At 35.3% G+C, this 24,583-nt stretch overlaps 1 protein-coding gene across 1 annotated transcript in view; it reads left to right on the top strand.

Moving 5' to 3' along the window:
• LOC121418134 overlaps positions 1-17,808 on the top strand; it is a 31,407-nt gene extending 13,599 nt beyond the window's left edge. Inside the window, exons 2-6 of the mRNA XM_041611841.1 lie at positions 3,234-3,374; positions 3,606-3,676; positions 4,743-4,837; positions 6,356-8,019; positions 15,594-17,808. Of these exons, the coding sequence (XP_041467775.1) occupies positions 3,248-3,374; positions 3,606-3,676; positions 4,743-4,837; positions 6,356-8,019; positions 15,594-15,703 (2,067 nt within the window). The 5' untranslated portion in view covers positions 3,234-3,247 and the 3' untranslated portion in view covers positions 15,704-17,808. The remainder of the gene's footprint in view (positions 1-3,233; positions 3,375-3,605; positions 3,677-4,742; positions 4,838-6,355; positions 8,020-15,593) is intronic.
• The last annotated feature ends 6,775 nt before the right edge of the window (positions 17,809-24,583 follow it).

Below are 24,583 nucleotides of genomic sequence, written 5' to 3' on the forward strand. Positions count from 1 at the left end.
AGAAGAAAGTGGGCTAAAAAACTTAACCCTATATAGTTTGGGCTTAAGGAAATTTTCGCTAGTGTATATCTGTTCAAATAACCTTTTTGTTTGGATGGACTTAAATGCATGCAGCTGAGTGCGTTAGTGGAAATGCAGAGCATCCAAGGTTTCTTTAGATAGGTGCCGCACTGTGCACGAGCTGCTTGTGGCGAGTGCCCAGTGTGCACATCTGAAGAAACCTAGCTTTCTCTGCATTTACTTTTGCGCATGACAGAGCAAGTGAATTATTTGTTTTATGAAATAGCAACACAGAAACAAATTCTTAAAAAAAGTTACAGTACAGTTTTGTTTGACTTCTCCCGGGACTTCTACCACACTGGTTTCCTTGAGCGTGCAATTTCAATTTCGTTGCGCACCTTTTGCACTGCACAAAAAAGTTGGATGTCATGTGACGCGTATTGGCCAATCGTGATGCTTGGAATAATACACCATTATATTTTTCATGTGGCACCTTGAGAGATAATGGAGAAAATATGAAATAAAATCTACTGTCGGTTGATCAGGGCCCTGTCTTACAAAGAGTTACGACTGATCCAATCAATCTTAACTCCAGGGAAAGCCATCAGTGTCATAATTGTATCCCCCGAACAGAGTTGGGAGGATACTATGGATTTGGCCTCGTAGTGCCGCGTCCGCCGCTGCAGCACTCTATCAGATGCATTTTCTGCTCCGATCATCTTGAAATTCAGCATGAAGGTTGAGTATGGTATAGCAAAGCCACTTATCGATTTTGGTGTGGGCGGAGACATTGTTGCCATGGTAACAAGTTTTTGTAGAAATAACAGAGATGTCCTTGTGAGCGCTCTACCAGCTGCATTCCTTCTTTGATGATATTCGAATATGACATAAAGGTCCATTATGGTAAAGCAAAGCAAAGCTGCCTATTGATGTTGCTGTGGGTGGAGACATCGTTGCCATGGTAACAATAGTTTTTGTGGAATAGCAGAGATGTCTTTGTGAGTGTTCTACTGGCTGCTTTTCTTCTCCAATTATCAAATTTGTCATGAAGGTCCATTATTGTAAAGCAAAGCTGCCTAATGATTTTTTGGAGTGGGTGGAGACATGGTTGCCATGGTAACCATATTTTTGTGGAAAATTTGGTAAAACCTGTAACTTCTGCTATTTTTCTAGTTTGTCATAACAGTTGGCACACAGAAGCAATATTAGAAGGTGAAGCGAAGATGCCAATCATTTTGGGTGGGGGGGGCTTAGGTTAGGTTTACAAAATAGTATATCTAGATAACTCTATAATTGTATTCCCCAACAAGTGATACTGGACAATACTTTAGGTTAAGCAGAGTCATGTGCTACTCAAAAAATTGTCATCAAATTTGGTACCCACAGGCAAAATGTGGGCAGGGTCATTGTCTCCATGATCATTGTATTTTTTTTATTTGGCAAATTTCTGTGTAAGCTCTATATATCGCAATGACGGATTGCACGATGGGTTCGGGGATACATGTGCTCGGTCGCGTGACCCGCTGAGCATATATACTTTTTTTCTACAGGAATTTTGCAAAATGTCCTTTGTAAACAAAGGAGATCACACCAAATTGTCAAGAAATCAATGAATTTATGGATAGATAGATTTTTTTTTTACAAAGATCATTTTATGTTGACTTTGCTGGCTTTCCATAGTTGCAATTGATGGGATCAATTGCAACTCTTTGTAAGACGGGTCCCTGATTTAGACCCTACAAAACATGGAGAGGTGTACATTACTATTCATCCTGCTCAGCTATTCGACTTGTGACGTATGGGTCATTTAGAGACTTTAAAGTTGTGTAACATGAAAAATGAATGCATAACAGAGAATCTTTTATGGATTTTGGAAGGGCAGTTGTGCCCTCTTTATTCAGTAAAAAAAATTAGTGATCTACAATTCCATTAACGATGTAATATTTTAATTAATATGTGCTGTGACGTATGGGACCAGACAAAAGCTAATTTTTTTGAAAAAAAGTTTGTCATTAAAACTCTGTGAATTGAAATAAGCTGGAAATCTCTCATCATGTTTTCATCTTGTATCTTATCAAGTTTCATTAGCCATGAATGAATTGATAGAACTCTTTGTTGTTATTATGTAATAGCTCAAAATAAAAACATCCGCGCTGTGACGTACGGGACATTTGTCCATGTGTAAAACAAATGGGGAAAGTGAAATTTCATCAAAATTTATAATTAACTTGATGTAAACCAAAGTAAGTTAACTTTTACATTGATCATCATGATTGATATATATTTCTTAAATAGCATACACTGAAACAAAACATAGCAAACACTTTACGATCTTATAAATATTATGAAAGATGTCTTGCAAATAATTCCATGTGTTAAACGAATGGGGAAAGTGAAATTTCATCAAAACTTATAATTAACTGGATGTAAACCAAAGTAAGTAAGTTTTACATGGATTATTATGATTGATATATATTTCAGAAGAAAAAAAATATAGGGCAAAAAACTTCAGAGTATAAGCTTTAAAATGACATACAATATGTTATATTTAAGCAAAGATTTAATTTTGGCTTCTGAGGGGACAATAGCTTGGACCTGCCCTTATGCATTAAATTTTGAAGTAACATGGCCAGTTTGAGGATCAATACAGACAGTTGATTGAGATATTTTTCAAACTTTCTCATATTATAATTGATTTCGATAAAAAAAATGCTTCTTTCTATCCTTGGTTTTCATTCAAATTTATTTTCTTCCAGAATTGCATTCTTTTTTTAAAATAGACTCCCAACTTTGCTTCCTTCCCTGATTGGTAAATAATGAGTTCACCACCATCTTGTTGATTGTGACATGTCATTATATGCACACACACCTTCCATCAGCTGCCTGAAATTCAAGTGTGTATGTATTTGAGTATTGTCAGACGTGTATCAATCAGGTATGATTATTTACGTCTGGGACCGACCTTTAACGTCACCATCCTAAAGACGTGATCAGGGCTCAAATCTCGAACCTCTGCATCAATTTTTAACTTCCCCACAGATTGGATTACAAGCGCACACCACAACGCCCAGTTTAAAAGTGACCAATTATGGTGTCACTGAAATGTCCGAACTCAAATAAAGAAATATTCTGAGTTCTGCTGCTGATGTTGGACAAACAAATGTCTATAAATGGTTATAGAATTCTTTATGGTGTAGTAATTTTTATTTCAATACTTCTTTTTATTTTTATAGTTAATCTGACATGCATGATGAGAAGAACTAGGAAATCTTCTCGTGATAGCTCTCAGGACTCTCCTGTGACTGACAATGAGCGAGACATCATCTGGGGGGATTCCCCTCCTCCCAGGCGGATCTGTCTGTCAACTACGCCAGGTAGGTTTCAGATTTAAGTATTACAATTTTTTTTTTACATGATCTGAGCCCCCCCCCCCCCCTAAACCTGATACATATACACTCAACAGACCATCTTTATCGTAAAGACAGTGAGATTTTGCTAATAAGGTCATTTAAGGTATAATATATGTGCGTTTTTGGCTTAACGATGTGTATCATTCAGATTATTTCATATCCAGGAAAATCTTTTTTCACCATTTTCTTTGACAGGGCGCAGGGTAACAAGAGCTAGTGCTGCTGAACAAGATTTGACAGATCTCATTGAGTGCATGCATCCTAAGGTATGAAAAAGAAACAGAAAACAGAGAGGAAGAGAAACAGAGGATAAAGAGACGAAAGTTCAAAGTAAAGTGATGATGGTTTGGGGTTAGAGGAGAATTTAGAGAGAAAAAAAGAACATAAAGTGACTTAATTGAGTAAAGGTAAAGCAGATGATGCTTGTTGATATAGTAGAACTGTAGTTTAACTTTTGTGAATTTTATCACCATGGCTCAACTCCAAACAAAGCTACCATAATAATTAACATTTTTTTAAAGTCTTTAAACAATCTGTTTTCCCCTAGTATAATGATTGGATGGCTCAGAATGGAATACCAGAATTATTCCAAGAGTTCGATGAAATATTCCATGAATCACAGACGAGTGGAATATTTCTGGTATTTCATTCTGAGCCATCCAATATAATTATTATCATCTATCCCACCCCCTCCCCCCCCCAAAAAAAAAAGAGGGAGCAATTTGATTTAACAAGTCATATCACATAATGCCATTATCACTTCATATTATCAATTTTGGTCATTGATATGTGGCTTGCATGTAGTTCATTATGACATCATCGAGCATAGTTGTGCTCTATGTTGCGCATCGCATTGCTTTAATTGTTGTATATGTTGTGTATTTCACGCATTCGCGCACGCGCCTTAAACTGTTTAATAACCTCTCATATTCGATAGCAAATTTTGTACAGGAGCCCATGGGATATTCGTCGGATTTCGGTCCTTTTAAGGGATACGCTCTGATACTGCACGAGCTATTGATGCAGACCAAAATACGCATTTTTAATGCATCGCTAGAACACTCTATATGATAATGTGCAGTATTGTTCTTTCTGCTCACTACATTCATATTTTTGTTAACATCTAGAAAATCTAAATAGCAAAATGAATAAATGATTTTTTTTATAATGTTGATTAATACTAGTTTTAAGGCCCGAATTTTAGAAATGTTTTAGGTTCCTGAAATATATTTAAGATATAATTTGATTCCCAAATCTATAAGCTTTCATTTGCTTTGACTATATCTGGTTACTAATAAGATGTTTGGTAATCCTTTATCATTTCTTCATCAGGAAAACAAAGAATCCAGCACCCCACCTCTACTTGGTTTGTGGATGAGGAATAGACAGGAACCGGACTCAGAGAAGAAGAAACGTCGGCCTGCGAGGTAATGTACCTTATGTACAGTACAATAGGTATCTGAAGTTTACATACACTTATTTTGCTAGACATTTATCCAATTTCAAGTTCATTTATTTCATTCACCATAAAAACATGTGTACATAAACAAGAGAATTATCAAAAACAAAGATAAAAAGACAATGAATACAACTACGTAACAAACAGTTTTATGGGAATTGTGGACAACAAAAAGAGCGAAAAGCTTTATAAATGTTGACCCCTTTGTAAATAAGTTAAAGCAATACATTATTACAGAAGAAAACAAATAACAATGGATGAAGGTGAAGACATGTGAACAAAGATGTACTTAACAACGTATAATAAATCAATTAAGATCATGCAAAATCAAAAGATAGGGCGTGAATTTGTTTTTTACAACTATCTAAAGAAGGGATATTTCTAAAATGTATCAGGATATTATTCCAGACTATGGGACCTTTATTGATTTTTTGAAACATTGGTTCAAATCTTTGATAAATGAAAATTTATGGCAATATGGGTATTATAATCATAAAAAAGTATTATTGAGGGAAAATTTGGAAAGTGCATAAGATGGTAACAATCTTTTTTAACACAGAAACATAAAAGTGGCAATATTAAAAGAATTTGTGTCGTATACATTTAACATATTTAGACAAAGTTATGCGATCTACAACATCTCCCGAACCACATTTGTTGTTGCTCAAAATAGTTTACCTTGGTCTTACTATTGCCTAGCATGGCATTAATACTGAATGCATTTGATTATTGGATTTTCATTAAAAACAAAGATCAATATTCAGTCAAAATGACATGCAGATCTCTGGTAAACTGCAATTCATCTTATCCCATATTTTTGCTCATCTCACAAATGATAGCATTATAGTACCACAGTGTCTCTAATAGTTGTTCCATTCATCTCAATTTCTTCCCCAAATCAAACCTGAATAGTTGGTTATAAATATAAGTTAACATGCATAAACAAAAATTCATTTTAGTAATGATTTGATATAGTTTTATCCAAATATCTGGATCACATTGAGACTTAGATTCAAATCTATCCAGATAAGAAAACATAGCTTGATATATACACTTGTAGTAATAGTAGCAAATATCTTATGATAGGATAAATATCTTTATAGGTAGATTTTATTATGTAAGATTCTAAAATTTGTGTATGATAGGCCATGTGTATGCATACTTGTGACTCTTATTAATCTGTGATCCATTGAATAATGAACAAATATCAATTGTCGAAACAATGCTTCATTGAATGATTATGCATGGGGGGGGGGATTTTTTTCTGTTTCACATTTGTTTCTTTTTTATATGAACAAATCTCGGATGCACTCATGAAAACAACAAAATAGGACAAACTTTTGTAATATCTTGTTGAATTTTCAATCATGGTAAAAAATAGATTTAGCCACCATGTAGAGAAATGAGAAAGTTTGAATTCCCTGATACGAATGCTTTATCACTGATACATGAGTAATCAAATTTTTGTTTTATGTATGCATTACAGACTTGCAAGAAGAACTACCGGAAGGAAGCTTTCCAGGATAGGCCTAGACAAAGGTGTCTTGGATGATCTGCGTATGTTGACAGAATGGACAGGCAACCTTGTGGCTGTTGGGGAACACTCTGAACATCCTGCAGAAGATAGTGAAGCTGTGACAACGGAAGGTGCAACTGATCCTGACGGTGGTGGGGATGCTGAAGCTATGGAGTGTGACAACCTAGAAGATCTCTTTGCTGATGATGATTTAACCGACAACGTGGACGGCAGTAACATGGAGACCAGACAAGCGATGAAGGAGAGAAGGAAGAGTTCAAATCGCTCTTTCTCCAATGACTTCTGGGACAGTGATGACTGGGATGATGAGGATTCCATCATCAGAATAGCCACTCAAGTGGAAAAGGAAGCATTGACTCAGCGGATGCAGCAGAAGAATGGTAACATCAAATCCCCATTCTTGGATGCTGATATGGTATCCCCTTCTCAGAATGGATTAACAGTTAATGTCCAAAGCAAGATGTGCCAAAATGTTAATCAAAGTGTCCTTAATAATGGGAACTTTCAAAGCAAAACTACTGGTCATGTAAAGACAACTGGGAAACTGAATAATGGAAGTTCTGTGACCAGAGGTGCAACAGGTGTGTCAAAACCTTCACTGACAACTCTATCAAAAGCACAGGTCCCTGTCTCTACAAACCATACATACCCTCAAAGGGGATCACAGAAGCCATCTCAGAAACCAACAACCATGCCTTACAGGAAAGGCCAGATGCATACTTCCAGATCTCATACATCAACTTCTTACTCGAAGGCAGTACCTACTATAACTAAACCAAATACATCAACTCATCATAGTGCAAAATCTTTCAGCAACGTGAAGCCATTGGGTACAAAAAACAATGCCCACACTAATGCCAATGTGAATATATCAACTGGATCAATACAGAAGGTCCCTGCCAAAGCATCTTTTCCTCCCCCAGTCTCAAGGACTGCTCCTCAGCATGCTGTTGGGCATACAGTAACTGCTATGGCACAGGCTGGTAATCGCTACACCACTTGCAATAAGTTGCCACAAGCTCCTGCAAGAGTTCCTCCAATGAGTGATGCCCTAAGTGCAGCTTCGGTCAAAGGTCAAACTTTCAATGACAGTCTGGATGATTTGTTTGCTGGTGACAACAGCCTGCCTGATGACATGCTTCTAGCTCTTCTAGATAACGATTCTGACTTTGAAGAATACTCCAAGAAAGCCCCATCAACCGTTCCTGTCGGGTCCAACAACAGTACTCAGAAGCAATTTCTAGGAAATTCTAGTGGAAACAGTTTAGCTGCTTCATGTAAACCCACAACGAGCAAGCCACAAATGCATTCAATGAGCACTAGAGCTCAGTATTCTTCAGGAACATCCTCAAAATCAAAAGGCACTAATTCTTACACATCTAACAAGTACTATGCCAAAGGTCCTACACCGAAGAATTTACCACAAACATCCACAACTCAAGCTGTAGGAACAACACACTCAAGGTTAACCAGATCAGCTGCTCAAAGTCCTGTAACTAGACAGACCACTAATCACCAGACTGCAATATTGGAAGTGAAGAATGCCGGTGTGGAACCTGCTGTACAGGGCCGAAGGAGCCTTTCTCAACCGGTCCCACCACCTGTGAAGGAAGGTAAGCAACACAGTTAATGATTCAATCACCATTAGGGAATTTCAAGGCCAAGTCCACTAATGAACAAATTGATTTGGTTTAAATAGCGAAATTTCGAACAAGCCAAATATTGACAACAAAATGAGCAAAACACTGAAAATTATTGACATCAGATGTTCATGTAAAGTAAGGCAGTTATGATAAAAAACTTTTGCTTAAATCACAAAAGATTAATTAAAAATACAGGTGTTATAGTCAGGCAGCATATGTCATGATTTACCGGCTACTTCGACAAATTGGCTAAGTCTGATTTTTCACTTTTATGTGATTGGTGACATCACAAGGAACAACTTTCAACTTGGTGACAAATTTCTAATGGTCATCTTGACCATGTGAGGGGTCAAAATGTGGTCATTGAATTGCCCTGATTGTGTCGAGTCATACATCGAATTGTTTGTCTGGTTATACTAAACAAAAAGTGTACACAATCATATAGTCTTGACCTCCCGTTAAAAAGTTATGACCGGAAATAGCCAAAGGTCAACAAACTTTGGTTACATTGTATATATGGCAAATTACACTGAAGGTATTAAGAAAGCTATTTTCCGGGGTTTTCTTGTGCATGTTTGTACTTTTTTTTCATTTTCGATTTTAATAAGTTCACCTTCAGAGGTCCTTATCCAGAAGATATTAGGGTCAAGACAAGTTCAGCGAAAGGTCAAAAGGTCAACATGTAGCTAAAATACACTAAAAGTGACTAGAATCCTAGAAGTCTAATTTTTCGTAGGTTCTTTATTTTGAGAAGTCTGTATCTAAGACTTTAAATGTATTGAGGGGCTTATTTAGGAACAAGATAGATTAACAGAGATAGACGTCGAATGCATTTAGTGTGGTATTGCAGGAATACCTTGAAACAAGTTGACAAACCTTTTATGCCCTTAAAGTCTTATCATATTCATGATGTAATAAGTGCAACCAGCTCTTTCCGGATTTCTCTTTTTTTAAGGAATTTAATTTAAGTTCAATTCATTTTCAATTTACTAGTCTTTGATATGTAAAGAAACATTTCCTTCATTGCTTTTTCAGAATATTTCAATCAACAGAAATTATTGTATTGTAGTAGGGTATAAGTGTGATACTATGTTAACAGAATAAATATTGATTTACCAGTGCTCCCAGCTCCTAAGAAAGATGCATAACATTTCATTTGGATTAACTTAAGAATAAGGTTATGAGGTTTGGATTGAGGATGATAAGATAAGTTGGGCTCCAATTGCTCCTTACTTAATTCAAATGTGTGAGGGTTATATTATTTCTGACAAAGAGGCAACATTATGCAGGCATGCGTATTGTAGTCATGTATGTCAATTATGCTGATGTGATATATTCTGACCATTTCGATCTCTGGAGTCAACAAGGACTACACATTTCTGGTGCTGGCTGTTCTGAGCTAATCATCGGGGCCGTTTTTGCATGATTGTAAAGATAAATTTATATATTTCGTGCATACTTTTGGTCAATTATTATGTATCTAACATTAAAGAAAAATGCAAGTTTTCACAATATCTGGGGGCAGCTGCCACCCTCGCCCGCTGCGGCATGGCCGTGGTTTACTTCAATGACATTTGTGATTATTCTTTCTGGCAACACCTAGGTAGTTCACCAACAAGGAAAAAAACACGACAAAAGAACAATCAGCATCTATGCATATCACTATCGTGAGAACAGGTATTAAGTTTAGATTCACGTTGCATGCTCTGGAAAAAAAACTTGATAAACACTTGATAAAATAGTGTTAATGACAGCACAATCAGAAATGCAGTTCTTTTTTGGCTCCAGAAATCGAAAAATGGTCAGAATATATCACATCAGCATAATGAACGTGACTAAGGACTACAATGAGCATGCCTGCAAAGTGTTGCCTCTTTATTAGAAATAATATAACCGTCACTCGTTCCAATTAATCAAGGAACAATTGGAGCCCAACTTATCATATCATCCTCAATCCTAACCTCATTATCTTATTCGTAAGTTAAGTCAAATAAGATGTTAAGCATCTTTCTTTGGAGTTGGGAGCACTGATCAATCGATGTGTTTATTAGCATAGTATTACACATATACCCCAGGACATTACAATATTTTCTGTTGATTAAAATATTCTGTACAAAGCAAATGGATGAAATGTTTCTTTACATATCAAAGACCGGTAAATTGGAAATGAAAAGAACTTGAATTGAATTCCTAAATCAAGAAACTCGGAAATAGCTGGTTGCACTTATAACATCATGAAGATGATACGATTTTTATAAGTTTTGTCAAGTCGTTTCAAGGTATTCCTGCAATAAACCATAATACCACACTAAACTATTCGACGTCTATCACCGTTCATCTATTTTGTTCCTAAATGAGGACATTTAATCCCCTTTTTATCTAATGGACAATGTCTTAGAGACTTTTCAAAATGAAGAACCTACTTCTAAGATTCAAACTGCTTTTAGTGCATGTATTTTGGATACCAATGAATATCTTCTGGATAACGACCTCTGAAGATGAACTTATTAAAATAAAAAAGTACACACATGCAAAAAAGAAAAACAACACGAAAATATTAGCTTTTTATCACCTTCAGTGTAATTTGCCATATAATATACAATGTAACGAAAGTTCGTTGACCTCTTAACATTTCCGGTCATAACTTTTTAATGGGAGGTCAAGAGTATATGGTTGTGTACACTTTTTTGTTTAGTATAACCAGACAAACAATTTGATGTATGACTCAATACAATCGGGGTAATTCCAAAAATTGACCCCTATTGACCACATTTTGACCCCTCACATGGTCAAGATGACCATTAGAAATTTGTCACCAAGTTGAAAGTTGTTCCTTGTGATGTCACCAATCACATTAAAGTGAAAAATCAGACTTAGCCAATTTTTCGAAGTAGATGACATACAGTATGCTGCCTGACTATTAGACAAATAAGGGTGTGGAATTAATTGATAACTTCACACACTCACTTTTTTCCATCATTTTTATTATGAAAAAGGAAACTGTGTAAAAAAATCGTCTTGTTCACCTCAGGATTCGAACCTGGGACCCCAAGGACGCTAGTCAAGTGCGTTATCCATTCAGCCAAGATATTCCCAACATATTATGTTCCCATAGAGTTTACACATAAGCAAATTTGAGAATTAAAATCCAATTATGCAAGCGAAACACAGGCATGATCCCGGCATCTGATCAAAAAATGGAGGGAACACGTTCGAAAGCTTAGAATCTCAGGTACAACATACTAAAAGCTAAGGAAAAACTGACAAGAAAAAATGGAGAAATGGCCCAAGAAGTAGAGAAATGTAGAATCTAGTTTTGAGAAAAAGTCATGTCCCATAGAGATTACACACAAAATACATGTGATATGAAAAAAAGCAATTATGATCTGTTTTATCTTGCTAAATTTTAATTTTTTATACCTTTTAATTGGTAAAAAGTGGTAAAAAGAACAAAAAATGGAAAAAAATGATCATCTTGTTTACCCCAGGACTCGAACCTGCGCCCCCGAGAACGCAAGTCAAGTGCGTTATCCATTGAGCCACGATATTCCCCATAGAGATTACATGTAAGCAAATTTGAGAATTACAAATCCAATTTTGCAAGCGAAAAACGGGCATGATCCCGGCATCTGATAAAAAATGGTGGGAACATTTGCGAAAGCTTAGAATATCAGCTACAACATACTAAAAGCTCAGGGAAAACTGACAAGAAAAAATGGAGATATGGCTCAGGAAATAGAGGAATGTCGAATCTAGTTTTGAGAAAAAGTCATATCCCATAGAGATTACACGCAAAATGAGGAAAAATGACATGCCTTTATTATTTGCAATTTTTCAGGATGATCCGTTTATTAAAATGAAAAATAAAGGCAATAACTCATGAAGAGTAAGACCTAAGCTACTTTAAAACGAAAATTGGGCGAAAATTGACCAATATTCATGGAGTTAGAGCCTAATTTGCATAATTATTATGACGTCATAACAAGGAAAATGGATATTTTGACTTCCGACGCCATTTTGATGACGTCATGATCAAATTGAGGGACAATGGTGACATGAAATCAAATCTACAACTCAGACTCTATCGATATATGAAAAAAAATTGGGGGTCAACGGTCTATTTAAAGAGCTACAGTGAATTTTCAATATGCATGTTTTTGCCCATATAATGTATATGAGAGCTTGCGCGCACACGTGCTGCAAACTTTAACGGGTGTTAATTTCGTTATTAATGGTAGTAGGTTGATCAAGGTATCAAATTGCTCAGAATTTTATTATCAATGCAATGATATAAAAAAAACAGTGTTTCTGCATTGCGTTAAGGCGTTACATGGGGAATCGTGCGCGCATGTGTGCGCTCGCAAATTTTTGAAATGCTTTTAAAATGACCTGAAATGTACCCAAAAATATTTATAGGCCATTTGGAGGATGTTTTTAAGCTTTTACGTGCACGTACGCACGCGTCATGACCTTTACATGACCTTTGATGACATTGACAGTTGACCCTTGACCTGAAGTTAATGTGATGTAAATATTGTTAAATTTTGATAATTGATAATGAAGATATGATCAAATTAAGAATTTTACAAAATGGAGCGTAGATGACGTCATCATGAACAGATGACCTTTGAAAGCTTAGTATGCCGTCTCTATGATAGACTATATATGACTGAAAAATCAGCAAAATTGATTCAGCCAATTCCGAGAAGTTGGCGACAAACATAGGTGCGGAAAAGAAAGAAATAAAGAAAGAAAATTCTGACGAAATTAAGAGGTGATCTGTCATAGACAGACCACCTAATGACATTTGTTGGAATTCATATTGCAAGAAATTAAAGGGTGCAACTCTCATTTGATTTAACATAAAAAAAAAATAGAATTAGAAAAATCATAATGATTCTTTGATTTTTTTAATCATTCTTTTGCTTCTTTGTATTAAAATCAGCCTGTCATCAGAAAAAATTTACAATGGGGCTCAAAGTGATTTTGCCCCAAAATGCCCAAGAGCTCTTGAAAGTAAGAAAATCACATTCATTGCAATGTTAAAGCTTATTTAATGTTACAGATTTAGGCAGTAGGTCACAGGCCTCGAAATAATCGACGGCCATCGACGGCCATGGCCGTCGATGCCCCCATTACTGGCCGTAATGCCCTTCTTTTTGCTAAAAGTTACGGCCACTAAAAATGTGCCCTTTTTTATATGGCCGTGGTGCCCTTTTTCTCATAAATGTGCCCCTTTTCTGATATATAATGTGCCCCTTTTGAAAGTCTGCACCTTTTTTTCTGAGCGAGGAAAACTGTTCTCCGATCTCAAAAAGTATCCAATATCTTAGCTTTACCAGCAACGTCCAGTGCATGTATGCAGTCTAGTCTGAAGCCGCGCCGAACGATGAGCTAGCTATACACCGCTAGCGGCCGGCCGGCAGCTAGTGCGCTTTACATATGCTATGTAAGCTGCAGCATATGAATGGACGAGCCCTTGATACACAAAATGAGTTCATTGTCTGCGTGCACAAAACAATAAGAAAACACACAACCAAGCTCACTTGAGCTGATTGGACCTTCGGATAGCCAATGAAACTTGGGGAAACAAAGAAGAAGGCACGTGGTTCCCTTATCAGGAGAGGTCATGACTTCAGAAATAAATTGCCCCTCCCCCATCTGTGTGTGAGGGAGAGAGAAAGATAAGGGTGGGAGCCGGAGAATTCCTTTCATGTTTCAAAACAATAATGCAACCTTTTTTCTATCCCCCTCACACAATGAAAACTACATTCCAACATGTGCCTGTCTTCACCGGTACTTTCTCGACTAGTCTCCAAAAATAGACCCAGTTATACATGTAGGTTCAAATGATAAAAAATCGTAATTTTAAAAGGTATTTCAAATTAAATATTTTGCAAAATATTTTTTTGAAATACATGTGTAGAATCGTGGGCAGTGCCACAAGTGGGGGCGGGGACATGGTGTGGGCAAGGGATGTAATTGTTCAAGAAATGCTCCACCTAGGGTCAGTCTCAAAGAATAGTTCATGAATGAGTTGTTTACATCTTTGGGCTTTGGACTTTGAACTCTGATCTGGGCTGATTCATTCATATGCAGGGGTGTGGCACTTGGAGGGATGCATGCATAATACCAGAGTACCAGCATGGATTTAGGAACGATTTTCATTGGAACAATAAACTGAAAGTTTTAATCTCATTTCATGTAGTTTCTTTTGTATAAATATCATGGAGAAGGGGAAAAAGGTCCTACTTTCATTTATTCTAAACATGTGACTTTGATGGAGATTTATTCATGGGGTGGGGGGTCACCATAAAGTAGGTCAACTATTGTGACCTAAAAGACCCGATTCCCAACGAACAATCGAATCATTCGATTATTTTTTCAGGAAATTATTGAATGGTAAAAATGATAATCGTCCCAGGCCTAACATCCATGCACCATAGCGGTCACGCACAGTTCTCAAAGTCCTTTGCTATTCGTTCATTGTGTGCAGAGAGGGCGGGATAAAATGACAAACACAGTACAACTCCTTTGCTATTCGTTCATTGTGTGTATAGAGGGCGGGATAAATGACACAGTACAAGTACATTGTACATGTTCCTTGTATACAATGCATTTATTCCAAGTTCCACTCCCATCATATCAGCCCATATCAATAAGCGCAGCTACCGCTAGGTCATGGAAGTAGGTCAATTTTTGAGTGCGTGATTTCTGATATTCCAGGAATCTCGATTAATCGAACTAATCGAATGTTTCCTCTGGCAAACAATCGAATGGCAAAAAGGGTATTCGTCCCAGGCCTACTTGGCATGCCATGAGGTAATTTGGATAAAGAATTAGATGAAATTTACTTCTACCAGAGGTACTTTTACTTGATTTGTTAATAATTATGTACATGTTACATGTTGGATGTCAAATTCAAGACTCAAAGCAATGCAATGATGTGTTATCCTGTCCTGAAGTGATTCTGAAGAATAATGAAACTTTCTTTTAAAACCTTATACAGTGAGTGTTGTCAGACTATTAAAGTTCATTTTTTCTTAAGTAAATAATGTGGTTTGGTAATGAATCTGATGTATAACATCGACTGTGGAAAGCCCCCCACGCCGCGAAACTGTAACACCTACAAATAATTTATTACATGCCCCTTAAAAAGTGGCCTTGGTGCCCCTCTGTATGGCCTTGGTGCCCTCTGCTGCCTGGCCTCAGTGAAAAAGTGCCCCTCAAAAAAGTGGCCTTGCCCCCCCAAAATCCTATTTCGAGGCCTGAGGTCATGTAAAATAGCCCCCTAGAATATTTTTTTTGCCTACCTGAAATCATAATAAACTTCTTTTGAAGCCTTATTAATCCCTTGTTCTTCTTGTACTTCATCTTCCCAGTCACACTGGCAAAACGGACTCCAGACTGACCAAAGAGATGATATTGTCTCAAATGACATACATCCATCGATTCATTGACAGTGTGACTGTTGCTTTGGTTGCTCTCGTGATGTTTCCAAGTGCTGCTACAATCTTACCTATTATACACTTCTTACTCCCTAGGTGGCACAACAGTCCAGAGGTGCTGCAGTCAACAGGAGATAGAGCAGAAGAGACAGGCAGCTCTGGCCAAGCGCAAGAAAAGCAAGCTTCGGGTTAGTCCCATTACCTAACAGACAATGTTGTGATTCAGTCGTATGGATAAATTGAATGTTTAGCTGAACAAAGAACTGGCAAAGAAACTGGATTTATTTTCATAGACTGAACATTTTGTATGCATCATCAGAAAATTTCTTATAGTTTGTGTGTACATTTGCTTCTTGATTTTGTCATTACTGATGGAAAAATGGGATTTTGGAAAAGAAATCCTTAATTGTTTCTCGGAAGTTCTTATATCATTCTGTAATGTATCATTTTGAGTAACATTGTTTTTTATATTGAGGTAGCGTAGGCAAATTTTTCATGAAAAGTACCAGTGAATAAAAAGTGAGGTATATTTCATTAAGTTATTCAAGATTTTAATAAATGCATCCTATTGATTTGCTAAAATTTCTTATAATTTCATCAGAATAGTTTAGTCTATTACTTGAAAATAATGTAGATTTTTGTTAAATGCTGGAAGACTTGTGATTATAATGTTTATTTTCAATAGTTGACAAGACGAATGCAGTTAATAAGTAGTTGATGAAATGTTAATTAAAAATGCTGAAACTATGTAGAAATGAAAGATATCTGATTATATATTTTGTAGTTACATGTACACAGGTTTATTTTAATTTGGATCATGGAAAGAATTTGTTGTATTAAAAAGATAATAGAGTGAATCATGAGTCAGTTCTTCATAAATACATACATGCTTATGTATTTAAACTATTTGCTTGTCATTTCTTTGGTTTATTTCTTTTATATTCATCATATTGCTTATCTCTACTGCAGTATTAAGTGCCTACTTCCAGCTCTAAAGAATAAAAACATGAATAGCAAACATATTTTGGGATCTTCCTATGAAAGAGCAATCAATACCTGTATGTTGTATGGATGAAGGTGTACAGGGAAATGCACATTGCAGTTTAGTGCGATGATTTTGTTGTTGAATAGTTTACAAACGTGAACTAGTTTCTTAAAGCAAATTATCAAAAATAAAACTTTAACTTTTCAATATTTGGACAGAAGTGTTTTCCTCATGTTTCAGAAAAGAAATGATTAAGTTCTAATAAGTATCATAGCTCTGCTATCTAGGCCTTTTTAATTTTTTTGCATAAAATTTATTCTACTGAATTAATTTAAGTGTTTGTTTTATCTATTGAATGTGTGAAAAAAAACTGTGGCATCTACAAAAATTGATAATTGTAAGCAGAGGTAATTTTGTATCTGCTTTATACTTGGAAAAGAAATAGTTAAATTCTAATATGTAGTGTAGGTCATAGCACAGCAATCAAGAGGTATTTTTACCATGAGATTTTATTTAACCAAGTTTACATGTATTTCATCCAAAAATCTGTTGATGTCTGCAAAAACTAGTGTAGAAACTAGACATTGATAAACATGAGCAGAGGCTATTTCATATCTGTTCAATATGACTTTTCATTGAGAAGTACTTTTTTTTCATTCTTTTTTGTTTGTTCTGTGGACTAGAAATGATTATATATATTGTAAAACCTCATTTTATTGGTTTAAAGCAATCATATATACATTTATGATTATAAAAAAAAACAGTTTTGCTATTTATCCAAGACATGTTTGACACTGCACTGATATTATCAATTTAGCTCATGATGTTGCTACCTATTATTATTATTATTGTGAAAATTTTCTTCATGCTTTTGATGATCTCATTTGTAAATTTATATAAAAGGAAATAATTGTTGGTTACTACGTCACTCATTTTTAATTGTCAGTTGTCCCAACATACATAGCTTATTACTAATATATGATGTCATCTTATGTAATATGTGGATCCTTTCAAGTTGTACAGTTCCTTATTATTCATCTAATAACGCTCTTTCTATATACATTTAAATTGAGAATCACATATGTCATATGTCTACATAAATAGTGCTTTCTCATATTCCACTACCTTAGCATGCCACGTAATTTTAAACTTGGTGTTTCACAAATAATTAAGTGTGACTTTAATATGAGTCAGGCTAAGGCCTAAATGCTGACGTGCATATGCGGTCTATTGCTTAGAGCGTTGGACTCTTAATCATAGGGTTGTGAGTTAATAATAATAGGCATTTATATAGCGCCATCTATCTAGAAATATTCTATTCTGAGGCACACAAGAAAAGAAAGAATGAGAAAGTTTGGATGAGTGTCAAAGTGCCAATAACTAATACTGTTAGAAAAGATAAGATTTCAGTTTGGATTTAAAGGTCTCCAGTGATTGTATAATTCTTAAATTCAATGGCAAATTATTCCAGAGAGAAGGTGCTGAGGCAGAGAAAGCTCGTGCACCATATGCAACACGTGTCTTGGGAGTCTTAAGAAGATGCTGGTGTGATGATCTCAGGCTTCTAGCTGGTGCATAAGGCGTGACAAGGTCTTGTAGATATTTTGGTACCAAACCATTAAACACTTTCCAAGTGAGAAGTATTTTAAATTCAAATCCTGCTCTGCCACTGTCCCCACTTTCATAAGAATACCCAAGAGTAATTTTTGTCATCTATAAGGTCAGCCACTATGCCTGATTAACTTAGATATAAAATGTTTCCTATGTAATTGGTTATATACCAGCAACAAGCTGTCCTGCCAAGTTCATATGAGAGTTACCATAACAGAAACATGATATGTAACGTGCAATCTTTACTAGCACGCAGTAGTACATGTCCTCTTAGTGCGATTGTACCAATGCGTTGATGAACTGTACATCATGCACAACTGGGAATTTAATTCTGATTTAAAGTCACACTTGACTCTTTTGAAATGATGCTATCCCAGAAAGACACATGTTTCTTTTTCATGAATTAGTAATGTTTATAACATACATGTATAACTAATTTTTTTCTAAAAAGATGGACAGTAATGTGTAGGTTGTGTACTGGGAAAAGAAAACTCAGATACACATTGAAGAAAGGAAGGTTGTATGTCTTTTATCTGGAATTCTGTTCATTGATATATACATGTACATGTATGAGCAATAGAGGGGTTACATAAGAGTGCCTTGAGCATCTCATGAGGTGCATATATGCATAGAATGAATTTCCTATGGTATTATCGTAAATACAATAGAACCTTTTACAGATATACTGTGGGCACATTAATATCCTACTATACATTGAATTATATTACATGGAATGAAAGTAATATTATTTGAACATTGAAGAGTAAATCAAACCAAACACTGAATATTGAATCAAAATCACGTACATGTATGAAATCGATATGGACCCCCCCCCCCCCCCCCCCCACCCCCCCCCCCCCCCCCCCCCCCCCCCCCCCCCCCATTTCTGCTCCAAAAATGTGATAGTATGACTGACTTTCTGTGGATTTAAGTTAAGATCATCATTGCTGTAACTTATCTGGAAAAAAAAAGAAATGAAAATGATGTATGTCATTTACGATTTCATTTGAAAAAAGAAATGAAAGTGGGGGCATGAGAGCTCGCTTATTTTGGATTCATGACATGCATACAACCTTTTCACTAAAATGTAAATGAAAACTTGAAATAATTCAATAACTTATTTTTCATTTGACTCTGACAAATATCAGTTTTGTATCTGCTTAAAATCATATTTTAGCCTAAAGTGCCCCTTCGAATAAAATATAATACTTCAGTTTCAATTTCAGTTAATGCCATATTATATTAGCTCAATTGAACTACAGTAATGTAGCATGCATTATAACATAATTTGTATATTATGTTCATGTTATTTCATTTTGGTTAATTTGTTATGTATATGATTAAATATAGAAAATGCATTATAACCAAGGATACATGTATGCTGTGTATTGTTATGTTAAATCAATTCCTTTGTTTGATCAAATCAGTGAAATGAGTGCAGATCATTCTCCACACTTGCCCTGTATGTGTTTTTTTTTCAATTAGTCTAATGCCAATTCATCCAATTACCATTTTGTCTGCTATAATTTGGTCTCCCATCAGTTCGTCCACTATCCACATGGTCTAATTACCATTTTGTTCATTATATCATCTAATAACCAGTTGGTCCAATAGCCATTTAGTTCATATACTATTTGGTCTAATTGGGCAAAATGGATATTAGACCAACTGGTCATAGATGAACTGGTTATTAGACAAAGTGATGATTGGACCAAATGGTTTTTAGATGAAATTTTGAAGGATGAATAGGCATTGGACTAAATGAAGGTAAACCATGTGGTGAGTGGACAATTTATCGTTTATGTCTTTGTGCTCTGAACTGTGAAGTGCTTCAAGACGTCATTCTTGTGTGATAAACTCTATATAAAAGTAGAATATGATTTTAATGCAGGTTGAAAACATACAATTATATCCAAGGTTTGCTGAAAGACAAGATCAAGCATGGCAAAAGGTGTCCTTGAGGTCAGCTATATCTTTGAAGGTCCCATCATCCAGGCATTGGGGCATCAATTGCCATTCATTATAGTCAAACTGCACATACATATATGCCTATTATGTGAACGATTCTGAGACTTATGAAAATAAATCATAACCTATTCATGAACTTGTCATGAACTAGTTGTGAAATGCGTGCCACTCGTGCCATGGTACAACTTGGCCCGACTAGATAGCATAAAATTTACAAATAGTTCACAACAAATATCCTCAAAATTTTATTGCACCAAAATTTTAAATAATTCTACAATTCTGCAGTGGCTCGAATGAAATTGCAGCCATGAAATTACATATATACAGGAAAGTTTTGTTATAAACACATCTAAACAAGAAATTTGCAACTTAATGTGCTGCAAACTATTTTAAAATTACAATTTCACCACTTGCACTGAATAAAAAAGAACCTAAAGCTGCCCCCTAAAAATAAAAACACTGCCAACATGAATTAACTGAAGACAACAGCAAAATGAAAGGATTTCAAACAATATGAATTCATCAAATTGTCTAGTCTTTATTATGAAGTTCAGGACATCATCTGTAATAAAGAAGAAAAAGTGACCTACAAAAGGTACATGGTATTTTTGTTTTCGGTGGAAAGGAGGAGCAATGAGTCAGCATATAATATAAAGTCAAATGTTCATCAAAATGTTGCAAAAATTACTTTCAGACTGAAGTGCAAATTTGAATAAGGGGAGTTTTTCATGAAGCAAATAGTTCTTTTCACCATCTTATTTGTTATGAGCCAATCAGATACAAGGATTTCAGCAGCTTATAACAGTGAAAATCAGTGACCCATTTGCTCCATGAAATGCTCCCTAGTCAATGTGACTGTATAAATATATCTGTACAAAAATGAAAGAATATTCCTCCACTATAAAATATACCCAAACACTTGCACCCTTCTAAATTGGTAGACAGTAATCAAACATGAGTATTCACTAACAAATTCTAATTAAAAGGGTTCTTAAACAGTGGCCTTTAAACCACTTGAGAAGCACCAGGGAGCTATTTTATGAAGTTGTTCATAGATTATACATGACTTTACAGACAAATGGTGAACTTTTCTCATGCTAATGACATCTCTATGTAGCTAACTTGGCACCTAAGAACATGCTCCAGTTATGCGTAGTTGTTCATTCACAAACAGTTTGTGAAACACTACCCGGAAGTAGCGTACATTATACATGGTAATAATAGCAATATTGGGACCAAATAAATGGCCTCCTATTCCAAAGCTTAAAGGGGAAATTCACACTGGTGATTTTTTTTAACAAATAGCAGACAAAAAATATTGGTGAAGGTTTGAGGAAAATCCATTTCAGATTAAGAAAGTTACTAGAATTTCAAGTTTTTGATTTGTGGCATCAAAAACATGCAGCTGACCCATTAGTTATGTAATATAAAATGTATAAATTTCTTTTTTTAATGGTTCATGAAGACTTTCTAAAATTTCCTTATTAAGAGCAGGTGTAAAATCATTTATGTGTTGATATACTGAAGGTTCAATAAAAAACAAATTCAAATTCCTGATGAAATGACATTTCATTGATTTTTTAACAATACAATATGTAGGAAAGATGCTAACATATGATGTCACAAATCAAAGAATTGAAAACATTATAACGTTTACACTTATACAGATTTTCCTCAAACCTTTGACAATATTCTCTTTTCGGATAAAATTTGTTGTCAGGGTGAACTTCTCTTTAAGGGGCTCTGTTACAATCGATCCCTGCCTGGTGTCTTTAAGGACCTGCCTGAAGACAAGAGCTGCTCTTTGGACAGGTTGAACTCTTCACTTCCTTTGTGTGTTGGATAGTGGTGCAGTATGTTTCATGGAATAGTGGTTTTCACTGAAAAAGTTGCTTTGAACCAATCAGATGCATGCATTTCAGTAGCTTGTAACAGATAATTATTGAAATTCAGACCAATTGTTTCATTAAATGCTCCCCTGATTTCCAACACTAAATGTGGCACTTCAGCAAAAGTACTTACGAAACCATTCTCTAATTCATGCATGTACATATATCATATAACAGTCGAACAAACATCAAATTTTTATACTAGTACATTCACATGGAGGCTACTGCTGCTGGCTACGTTAATCTATACAATATATCCCGAAGGTTGTTGCTAGTTGAGTTGAAAGTTTTCTTTTGCAGTCATCAATCTTTCATCTATGTGTATTCAGTATAACATATAAAATGTTATAGATACTTTTAAGTTTCTATATATCAGGGACCATGGAACAGATCTTAAATTTGAGATGTTGATGAATGGGGTGAACAAGTAAAAAATCACAATCAGAATTGTGTGTGTGTGTGACAGAGCTTCGTTCAGATGAATATCAATCAGATATGAATATTTACATCTAGGACCGATTTGTTAACGTCATCCAAAAAATGTGACCAGGGTTCAATAATGTCACCGTACAAAAACGTGACCAGGGCACAAACCTCTGCATTCATTTGTAACTTTCCCATGTAGCTCGGATTACAGGCGCATGCACAGCTACCTACCTGAACAAGAACATTTATATTAGGACAACACATAAAACAACATAAAACTGAAACTTTAGAAATTAGTATTTTGCATGAAACCATCAGTATTCTTCTCATTTTTTGGTACTAAATACTGAAAATTCATACTACATGTACTTGGCAGCTCTGCACATGCTATAATGCCAAGGTAATGGTAATTTTATATTTTTGTATGTTGAAAAAAGTGAGGGTGAGGATCAGCCACCCCCAACCCTTTTTCACATCTTGACCAAAGAAAATTTGTAAACAAGACATCCACAGAATTTTGTCATGCTTTTGTATAACAAATTGTGCAATGGCAAGGAGAGTGTACCAATAAAAAAAAATTGTCAAATGATCTAGCTTATATATTCATGTAAATATCTTGAATGCATACTTCATTTTTAGCAAAAATGGGAAGATCAAGGACGACAGACAGAATTACATTCTGCATTTACACATTTGGCATGCCATAGAAACTATTTGGCATGCCACTGAAACTATTTGGGCACGAAAGTCTAAAAAGTTCATTACAAATCAAGGCCCTTCAATGTCATATTCAGATAATATTTTTACTTCATGATTGATTTAGATACAATAATTTGAATGAAAAGCAATTCAGTACAAACTATTATGTGACCACATTTTGTAATTTTTAATTTTATGCAATAACTTTGATGCTGACCCCTAAAAATCATACAAAATTCATCAAAACAAAACATAATAAATTATTCCCATACTTTATTTAAAGAAAAATGAAATATAGAAATCTTTGAATTGTTAATATGATGGGAACATTAAAAGCACTTTTTACAAACATCTTTTTTATTCCGATACAAACAATGAAAAGAAATTTGTAACCATTGCCAATTTGATAAAATATGTAATGAACAAAGAAGGTTTACAAATAATTTCTCCCTCCCTAATGAGTAATGTCTGATAACAAAGCCAAAGGGACTGAAAGAGAGAGGGAGCAATATTATGAATGGGCAAGATAATATAAAACCTAAATGGATTCTCAACTTTATGATTCAGTAATTGCCAAATTTGGCAAGGAGACAGGGATAAACAAAGGAGAATATGAGGAAAGAAAAAACAAAACAAATAAAGCGTGAAAAAAATGTGTAAGTAATCCTAAAATGAAAATTAAGTCTTTTCCAACAGTGGAAAGCAGTTACTGATGTTCCCAAACCTTACTGCCTGATCACTTGAATAAATCATGATTACAAAATTTATAACAAGTGGAATGCCTCTGGCCGTCTCACCTGCATCACGCGGTTCAATATAGCAGCAGTGCTGACTTTGAATACTACTCTAACTCGCACAAGATGTTCAGTGATACATGGTTACTCTTATGTCCACTTTTTATGAACTAGACCAATAAACTTACAGAGATATGATGGTTATTCAACAAAAAACCCCAACATGGCCAAAGTTCATTGACCTTACATGACCTTTGACCTAGATCATGTGACCTGAAACTCAAACAGGATGTTCAGTGATACTTGATTACTCTTATGTACAAGTTTCATGAATCAGATCCATAAACTTTCAAAGTTATGATGGTAATTCAACAGATACACCCAATTCGGCCAAAGTTCATTGACCTTTGACCTTGGCCATGTGACCTGAAATGCGCACAGGATGTTCAGTGATACTTGATTACTCTAATGTCCAAGTTTAATGAACTAGACCAATAAACTTTCAAAGTTATGATGGTAATTCAACAGATACCCCGACTCGGCCAAAGTTCATTGACCCTAAATGACCTTTGACCTTAATCATGAGACCTCAAACTTGCACAAAATTTTCAGTGATGCTTGATTACTATTATGTCCAAGTTTCATGAATCAGATCCATAAACATTCAAAGTTATGAGGGGAAATCAACAGATATCCCCAATTTGGCCAAAGTTCATTGACCCTAAATGACCTTTGACCTTGGTCATGTGACATGAACCTCATGTAGGATGTTCA

This window comes from Lytechinus variegatus, chromosome 7, assembly GCF_018143015.1.
Source record: "Lytechinus variegatus isolate NC3 chromosome 7, Lvar_3.0, whole genome shotgun sequence".
Taxonomy (NCBI): Eukaryota; Metazoa; Echinodermata; class Echinoidea; order Temnopleuroida; family Toxopneustidae; genus Lytechinus; species Lytechinus variegatus.